This window comes from Miscanthus floridulus, chromosome 9, assembly GCF_019320115.1.
Source record: "Miscanthus floridulus cultivar M001 chromosome 9, ASM1932011v1, whole genome shotgun sequence".
NCBI lineage: Eukaryota > Viridiplantae > Streptophyta > Magnoliopsida > Poales > Poaceae > Miscanthus > Miscanthus floridulus.
This window is the reverse complement of record NC_089588.1, coordinates 6,889,395-6,899,071: the sequence shown is the minus strand read 5'-3', so window position 1 is coordinate 6,899,071 and position 9,677 is coordinate 6,889,395. Positions and strand designations below refer to the sequence as shown.

Genomic DNA, 9,677 nt, shown 5'->3' with positions numbered 1-9,677 from the left:
ATCTATAAAAGAGGATGCGCTTCCTCCAACAGAGACCGAACGACACGAGATACACACACACAGTCAAGCTGCTATTAAGCTCTTGACCTCCTTTCGACCCTTCCATCATAGACTTGGGACATGTCCCTCTCTTAATCGTTTGTATCCCCTACTACGAACCATTCACGGTGCTAATAACACGAGCAGCAACAAACTGGACATAGGGATATTCAGCCCGAACCAGTATAAATCTTGTGCTCTTTAGCGTACCATCCGAGCCTAACGCGCATTACTATAAATTTACTTACCGGTGCTTGTACGAAACACCGACACCCGCCATGGTCGAATTTCGCTGGAGCACCGTCGGGCCCTCGTCGCCGTCCGCCATGCACGTCGCCGCCCTAGTTAGAGCTCGGTAGCGGTTAAACCCTAGGCACCTTTAGCTGCGGCTCATCGCGAGGAGCACGCCGGTGCCCTCGGTTTCGTCGGATTCCTCGCCGACGGTGAGAAATCACCGGCCATCTCCCTCCCCTGCCTATGTTTCGCTGGCAGGTTGGGGAAAGGCATGATAGGCGGGGCCCACGAAGAGAGGGAGGGGAATGACAGGTTGTCCCAACCTGGCGGTGAGAGAGAAAGGCCTAACAGGCGGAGTCGTGATGGGTTTACTGTGAGGAAACCGTGGTCGAATGGGCGCGAAGACCAATTTTAACTGGTTTTGAGAGTTAAGGGACTGCGCGTGTCTGATTTTCGAATTAGAGCGCTAGAACAAAACTACGGACATAGTTGAAGGTCCAAAATGAACCTTTTTCAAAAAAAAAAAAAAAACACCGTGTCACCATCACCACGCAGAGGTAGTACTTGTGATGAGATTACGAAGTATAATAAGCAAGAAAAGCGCTGCGGATCCATCCATTCATGCGATTCTGTGGTTATTATATTACCAACCATTATTCATCGCATCATATCGTACATACGGTATGATGATTATCTATACAAAATACTAACAGCAGTGACGACAAACTAGAGTATGTATGTAGCTAGTCTACGTAGGAACAGCAGGTAGTCTAGGAGTATGTATAAACCATCTCTCCGGCCGTGTCACTCTGCTACTCCAGGAGAACGACGCCGACGGCAACGGGCGGTGGTGACGGACGCAGAAGCAGGCAACCAAAGCAGCAAGAGGAGATGCGAACGAAGCGATGAATCAGGACGCACCGAACCGCGAACCAACGTGGCGTGACGTGACGTGAACCCGCACCGAGCACGCACGTGGTTCGGCGCGCGGGGCAGACGAGAGAGAGACAACAAGCCTTGACGCCGCCGGCGACGGACCGGCCCGCCGCCATCACCATCATCATCAACTAGAGCTTGGTGTGGTCGCGGCACTGCTGGGAGCGCACCCGCATCTCGGGGACGCCGAAGACGAAGCTACAATCCGAGTAGGCCACGGCGCGGCGCTTGAACAGGCCCAGGATGTTGACCTTCCCGGGGATCCTGGTGGCGGCCTCCAGCGGCACGGCGCCGGCCTCGACGTCGCTGAGCAGCTGTGGCAGGTCGGACGCGAAGCGGTCGGCCTGGAGCGTGAGCGCGAGGCTGACGTTGCCGTCGCCGCGGCTCGGGATCCGGCCCGGGTCGATCTCCGCGGCCCCGACCTGGACGCCCCGGTACGTGAGGTCCGTGTGGCCCCCCGAGGCGTACGCGAACGAGGCCGGGTTCGGGTTGTGCACGGACACCACGAGGAGGAGCGTGATGTTGAGCTGGAGCGAGACGGCCGGGAAGGTGAGGCGCGGGGCGATGCCGGAGAGCTGCGTGGAGACGACGCGGGTCGTGGGGTCGCGGACGCGCAGGACCGTCAGGAAGAGGACGAGCAGCGTGATGGCGAGCGCGGCGAGGAAGGCGAGGGTTATGAGGAGGCAGATGCAGAGGCAGCGCCGGCGTGGGTTCGGGGAGGGCTTGGTGGAGGCAGGGTAGGCGGGGGCGGACGGGGCTGTGTGCGTCGGGAGGACGCTGCTGCCGGAGGTGGCCGCCATTAGATGGATTGGGATTTGGGGGAGAGGGACGGGGGGTGCGGCGAAGGCGAGTGGATGAATCAAATGAAATAGGGGAGGGGAGAAAGGGGAACCGGGAAGAGGCAGGCGTAGTTCGTTGTGCCCCTTGCCGGACGGCGGCGGGGCGGCAGGGAGGTAGTACAGTTTAATGAGGACCGGCGGACGGTGGGAGGTTGGGGGTTAATTCAATTCAATTGAACTCGAAACTGACCGATGACTCCCCCCCCCCCCCCCCCCCCCCCCCCCCCCCCCCCCCCCCGCTGGTGGGTGTGGGCATGGGGACTGTGAATTCGTTCCCCTCTCCTTTTTTTTTTTTTAATGCTCGTTCCCCTCTCCTGGTTGACGACGTGGTGGAGAGGGAGAGGGGCTGTGTGAGCCTGGCTGACACCGACAGCTGTCCGTCCTCCGTTGTAGAGTAGAGTAAACCGACACGCCAGCAGTCAAGAGAAGAGAGGGTTCCCACTTCCCACAGCTGTCCGTTGGTTCGTGGAGGAGTTTCTTTCTCCCAGCCCCGAAGCCATCCCTTCCAGGTATTTTTTTTATTTTTAATCTCCTTTTTTAAACAATATTTTAATACTAATCCAAAAAAAAGTATTTGTAAATCTGATCATTTTTGTCGCGCCACATGCGATGGTGCGACAAGCCAAGCCACCGTGGCAATCATGTTTGACCGATGCTGGCGTGGCGTACCGTGGGCCCCGCCCTGTCGTGCCAGCGACTCAGGCGGGACAGAGCTACCGCGCCAGGCAGGCTAGTGCGATAGGCCAAGTTAGGTTTTGGCCGGCCCGACCCATTTCTTTTCTCTCTCTGTCTCTCTCGCTCACCCGCGTCTGCCCCCGACGCCGTGTGCCGCCGCCACCCCGGCCACTCCCACTTCGTGCACCCTCTGTATGTCTCCCTCTCCATCTCCATCCATTCCTGAGTCGGTTAGGGAAGAAGAGGGCGTGGCCTGGGCGCCGGCGCCGTCGGGACGCCTCCACCGCCACCTCTGGCCGTCCTCGCCGTCTCCGGTCGCCGTAGGGGAGTTGAGCGGCTGCTGCAGGCGTATAGCGCCAGGAGAGGCGACGCCTCGGCCGCAGCCAGGTGGCCATCCCCCAACGCCGGCCCTCACCTCCGTCGTCCGTGGAGTCACGTAAACAGCCAGGTTAATCTCCCCCCCCCCTCGATTTCTTGATTTCTTGCTTCATCAGTTCCATGACTAGGGTTAGGAAATTAGGGATGGTGTGAATGTTTTTATCATTGCTTGTTGGTATTTGATGCGTAGATTAGGTTTAGGATATACTATGTCCGTGGATTGGACGTAAACTACGTGTTGCATGGACGTAGGTAGTTGATGCATGGTGGTTTTAGATTGGTATGTTTGTTGCCTTCGGTGACATCACTGTGAAGTTTGAGTTATTGTAGTGTATTAGTGCATGGATATGATTTATTTCCGAAATGCATAGTTCATGTGTTGTTGATGTGTTGGTTCGTATTTTGTAGATGGATCGGTTAGTGCGAATGTTTCATGGTGGCAAAGTGAAAGCAAACGAGGAGTTCGAAAGCATGCACGAACATGTTGAGTTCTTTAGTGGACCTCCTACCTTTGATTGTTTGGTTAGCAAGTGCCGGGATAAATTTGGATGGTCGCTAAGTTTTAGAGGCAGATTTGACTGTGGGAAGGAACAGCACATTATGTGTTGATGTGCTTGTCATGTGAGGATAAATAAAAGAACTACATAGAGCTTGTCAAGAGTAGCAGTGTTAGGTGCTTGAAAGTTGTGGTGGAGAAGGGGTCTAGCCGAATTGTGATGGCTGTGGATGATAATGTGGATGTGGAGCCCATAGAGAACCTTACCTAAGACGAAGAGTTGCAGGCGGTTGTCGTTAGAGAAGTTGATAGGTCATGTGAGCCCAGTGCCTTGAATGATGATTTCGATGAAGAAACGTTTGATGAGTACGATGGCAACAGAGATGGAACACATGATATGGATGACATATCGCAAGGATCGGAGGATGACGAAGTTGATGTGGCCTCTGCGGATGAAGATGACTTTACTTTGGGGCCAAGTACTTCGGATGATGTGTTGGAGGGCGAGTACAGGTCTGAGCCTAGTAGCGAGGACGAAAGTGATTATTGTGAGGGAGGGTTTCCGGACGTAATAGGAGTCCTAGCTGATGGGTCATTGAGAACGAAGTACAATAACGTTCAATTGAGGCAATTGAAGGTTGTCCATGTGGAGGTACCCTCGGTACCAAATTTCATGGACATTAGTATGGCTGACCAGGCAATATGTGACACCAGTTTGTCGTTGGCCGATGAGGTACCAGATACTGAGGAGGTGGAGATTAAGAAGAGAATGCTATTTGATACGTTGGAGCATTTCAAGTATTTCCTGATGGATTATGACGTTTGGTTTCACAGGCCGTATTATGTGAGCCACTCCGACAAGAACAAGAGGTACACGATCCTTTACAAGAATGGATGTCAATGGGGTCTATGGGCTCGGAGGCAGAGAAATGAAAATTGGATGATTCGCAATGTGAGGCAACCTCACACGTGTCGATCTTTGAAGCCAAAGGGTGTGCACACCCAAAACACGGCACATTACCTTGGTCGTCGTCTTGTTGGCACGGTTAGGGCCGATAGTGACACATCTGTTTCAAGCAAGATCGATACCATATTTGGGTTCACTGGTTATAGAATGAAGTACTCAAAGGCATGGTGGCAAATAAAGCAGCATGCTATAGAGTTGCTATGGGGCGATTGGAAATAGACGTACAACCAAGTTCCTAGGATTCTAAGTGCCATGAAACACTACAATCTAGGCCTTAGGTGGTATCCTTATGTGGGTTGCATTGTCACGGATCTGGATGGCGTTCCGAAGCATGTTCTACAGAGAGTTTTTTTGGTGTTTTGCTCAGTCCGTGGAGGCCTTCAAGCATTGTTGTCCCTTAGTACTTGTTGATGGTACATTCCTGATAGGCAAGCACAAGGGTGTAATGATGATTGTCGTTGGAGTGGACCCGGACAATCAACTTGTCCCTTTAGCATTCGCTTTGGCTAAGGGTGAGAACGACGACAGTTGGTGTTGGTCCATGAAGCTTGTGAGACAGAATGTGCTCCATTCATCTCGGAACATATGCATGATCTCAGATTGGCATCATGGTCTGCTGACAGCTACAAAAGAGCATGTAGATAGACACCGTCCTCTTGAGCATCGGTGGTGCATGAGGCACTTTGCTGCCAACATATGGAGGAGGCAGAAGAAAAAAGGAGGTAGTGTAGAAGTTGAAGTCGCTATGTGGGTGTCAAACCAAGGAAAAGTTTGATGAGACGCTTGCGGAGTTACAGAAGGTCCTCAATGCTAGGGCAAAGAGTTGGCTTCAGAATCAGATGCCTCAAAGGGACAAGTGGGCTCTTGCATTCGATGCTGGAGGTCTTCGATGCGGAGCGATGACTACCAATTATTCAGAATCATTCAACAAGGTGTTTAAGGGTATCCGTGCAGTCCCCGTGTCAGGTATTGTGGAGTACTCGTTCAGGAAGTGTAATGAATACTTTGTCAATCGATGGAACATAGCAAAGGCGTCCAAAGAGAAATAGGGTAGAGCCGATACAAAACACTTGGATCTCTCGGAGATGATAGTGTGGCAGAACTGCCTGAGATAACACACTTTCAGAGGCGTTTGTCTTCCACTAGACACTAAGTACCTCAAAGTGAGCTAAAACAGACAGTTCCGTCGAGCACACCCTTAGGGAGAACTCGAAACAATCCACGTTTTACATCCAGAATCCAATAATAAGTACGAGCTTACAATACTTAGTCCATTTCATACAACATAGAGTCTTGGAAGATTATTTATTACAATACTAGAGTTCAGAGTGCAATAATTAAATAGTGGAATATAGCAATCATCTAGCAAAAATGATATACGGATCCATCTGTGCCCACCAGAAGAATCCTCCACACAAGATTTAACTCTTCAAGTTGCACCTGCAACAGGGTAAAATAAACCCTGAGTACATAATATACTCACAAGACTTACCCGACTAGTGAGAATATTTTTTCCCGACCCTCAAGGATATGATAGGCAATATGGTTTGTTGTGTTTCTTTTGTTTGCGGAAAGCATTACTAATAGTGCGTCCTTAAGGTCAAGTTTTACTAGCAGTCATCATTACTTTATTAGCTAACATTTCTAGGTAAGCACATGTTCTACCTTCAAGCAAGGGTTGAGCAAACAGAACTATTTTACCATCTTTCATATTCCAGTTCTTACTACGGTGCTAGACCGTAGTCAAGTCGTATCGTCTCACGGAAATGGCGATTCGTGAACCAATGTATTCTAGCTGGGTACCCCAAAACACACGCCTCGCTTGTACCCTAGTCGAGGGGTCCAGGTCTGTGACCAAACTTGGACTCCAAGCCTCCACACTTAAGACCCGGTCCAGTGTGGTGCTTAGACCTCCACCTTTCCCGCATCTAATCAGTCGGTCTAAAAAGAGCCAGAACCCATGACAAGAGCGCAATGAGCCTTCCCGCTCCCATAAACAAGTATGTGCTCAGGATAATAAGTCTGTGACCTGACTACCATCCACAGCAACAGACGGTCCCCAATCGACACGGATAGGGAAAATAGTGTAACCAAGCTAAGCCCTGTTGCACGCGAGACACAACTTGTTACACCCACCAATATCCCATTCCTTATCTCTGCCTGGTCACCTAAAGCGTCGAGATGGCGGACTAGAGGGGGGGTGAATAGTCTTTTCTAAAACTTAATCGCGTCGGCTAACCGATACAAATGCGGAATTAAAACTATTGGTCTAGCCAAGACTATACCCCACTATATATGTTCACTAGCACCTTGCAAGGATAACAATTATGCAACAAAGGTGCCGGGCTAGTTAGAGCTCACCTAACCAATTCTAGGAGCAAGGTTACACAAACCTATGCCACTAGTACTTTAAACAATAAGGGAGCTCCTACACATGCTAGTAAGCAAGAGCACAAAGCTAACGATACTCACTAGCAATGCTCAATAACAAGGCAACCGATGCCTAATTAGAGAGCGCAATTACTTAGCTACACAAACTAAGCAATGTGACTAACAAGGTTACTAAAACCAAATTATCCACGCAAGGGAGCTACTTCTATGCTACACAAGCAAGAAGGTAATTAGCAAGCTACACAAGCTATCTAATTACAAGAGCAACTACACAAGCTTAATATGTATAAAAGTAATTGCAAGCTTGTGTAATGGGGATGCAAACCAACGGGAAGAACAAGGTTGACACGATGATTTTTCTCCCGAGGTTCACGTGTTTGCCAACACGCTAGTCCCCGTTGTGTCGACCGCTCACTTGGTGGTTCGGCGGCTAATTAGCATCACCCGCTAAGCCCGCACGTCGGGCGCCGCAAGAACCTACCCCTTGAGTGAGGGTAGCTCAATGACACGCTTTACTAGAGTTGCTCTTTGCGGCTCCCGCGGGGCGAGCACAATGCCCCTCACAAGCACTTCTCCGGAGCGCCGCACAAGCTTCTTGCGCGCTTCGACAGAGACCACCACCAAGCCGTCTAGGAGGTGGCAACCTCCAAGAGTAACAAGCACCACCAGCTTGCAACTCGATCACCTAGTGCCACTCAATGCAACCTCATGATGCAATCGCACTAGAATCGCTCACTCACACAATCGGATGATCGCTATCAAGTATGTGTGAGATGGAGGGCTCCTAAGCACTCTCAAGCATGGACACAAAGTCCCCCAAGGTGCTCCTCACCAGCCATGGCCGAAGGCCACTTCTATTTATAGCCCCAAGGGCTAAACTAGCCATTACCCCTTCACTGGGCAACGGTCGGGCCGATCGGACGCTCCGGTCGTGTTGACCGGACGCTGGACCTCAGCGTCCGGTCGCCCGCGGATGGCCACGTGTCCCGGTTCCAATGGTCACTTGACTTGACCGGACGCAGCAGCTTCAACTGACCGGACATTGAACCCCCAGCGTCCGGTCGTTTCCAGTAAGGTACCGACCTCGACCGAACGCGTCCGGTCACACTTGATCGGACGCAACCAGCGTCCGGTCACACTCCAGCTTCTGCGTCACCGTACGTCAACCTGACCGGACGCAGCCAGCCAGCGTCCGGTGCTTTTAGACCCAGCATCCGGTCAGTTGACCGACGCCAGCGTCTTCGCGACTAACTCGTTTTCACTTCTAACTTCTTCACCCTTGCACCAAAGTGCCAATCCACAAGAATTTGCATCCGGTGCAATAGAAAATGGGCATTCCATTTTCCCGAAAGCGCCGAATCCCTGCAAACACCACCTCCTTTGTAAATGTGTCAACACCACCAAGTGTACACCATCATGTGTATGTGTGTTAGCTTTTCACAATCATTTCCCAAAGGATGTTAGCCACTCAACTTGCCACGCCACTCGATCCTAGCGACAATGCAAAGTTAGATCACTCGAGTGGCACTAGATGACCGATATGCAAACAAGTTTGCTCCTCTTGATAGTACGGCCATCTATCCTAAACCCGGTCATAAACTTCTCTACACACCTATGACCGGTGAAATAAAATATCCTAGGTTATACCTTTGCCTTGCGCATTCCATTCCATCTCCTCCAATGTCGATGCAACACATGCACCAACACGATCAACAATGATATGATCCACTTCATATCATCACATGATCATATTGATTCATCGATCTTGACTCTACTTGCTCTTCACCGTTGCCATCGTCCATCGGCGCCAAGTCTTGCTCAAGCTTCACCGCCACGCGGTCCATCACTCCAAAGCCTTTGACTTGCCCTTCACGCTTGCAACCAGTCCATCAAGCCAAGTCTTGTCTTGATCTTCTCCACCTTGATCACATGACTCAATGTCATGTCTCATGTGCATTTAAGCTCCTTCATCATCACATGTGTGAGCTTTGCAACATCTCCAAGCCATTTTCACCTTCACGGCATATGTTGCTCACACACATGTACCTGTGGACTAATCACCTGTGTATCTCACATAAACACAATTAGTCCACCTAGGTTGTCATTCAATTACCAAAACCAAACAAGGACCTTTCATCACCATTTTCTTTCCATCATTTTATCAGGAGAATATTAATAATATTCCCTACTTGTGAGTAATGACAGGTTACCCACGCTACTGATAGCCTAAGCTTAGCAGCTACTCGAACCTGCACTAGTAAGACTCTTAGGATAGATATATATATATGGATGTGGTTTCCATAAAACTTCTGCAACGTAAATGCACAACACACATATATATACGGTGAATATGAAAAATAGAGGTTATGCACCGGGGCTTACCTTGGGCAGGCGCGGTGTTAGCTGAGTCAGTGAGTGATAGCTCTAGGACCTCCTCCTCCTCCATGAGAATCTTGTCCTCATACTCCTCGACGATCTCCTCGAACTCATGCTCACTAGTGGTCACGATCTCTGCTGACTCATTCTCTATATGCATGCGATAATGATGATGCTACGACTTAGTACTTAGACAACAACAACTCTTAAAATAAGAACACATATGCCATACTAACAAGCTAGCTCCAATGACTAAGATATTAAGCTAACCATCAGCTCTATCAAATCAAGTGTCAAGCTCACCCTAACAAGTGCTTTATTTCATAAGTCAATATTCTTCTCTTAT

At 50.1% G+C, this 9,677-nt stretch overlaps 1 protein-coding gene across 1 annotated transcript; it reads right to left on the bottom strand.

Annotated features, from left to right (window-relative positions):
* Nucleotides 1-861: 861 nt before the first annotated feature.
* LOC136481264 (uncharacterized) lies at nt 862-2,239 on the bottom strand. Its single transcript, XM_066478627.1, has one exon. The coding sequence runs from the start codon at nt 2,007-2,009 to the stop codon at nt 1,341-1,343; it is 669 nt and encodes a 222-aa protein (XP_066334724.1). The 5' UTR covers nt 2,010-2,239; the 3' UTR covers nt 862-1,340.
* Nucleotides 2,240-9,677: the final 7,438 nt, after the last annotated feature.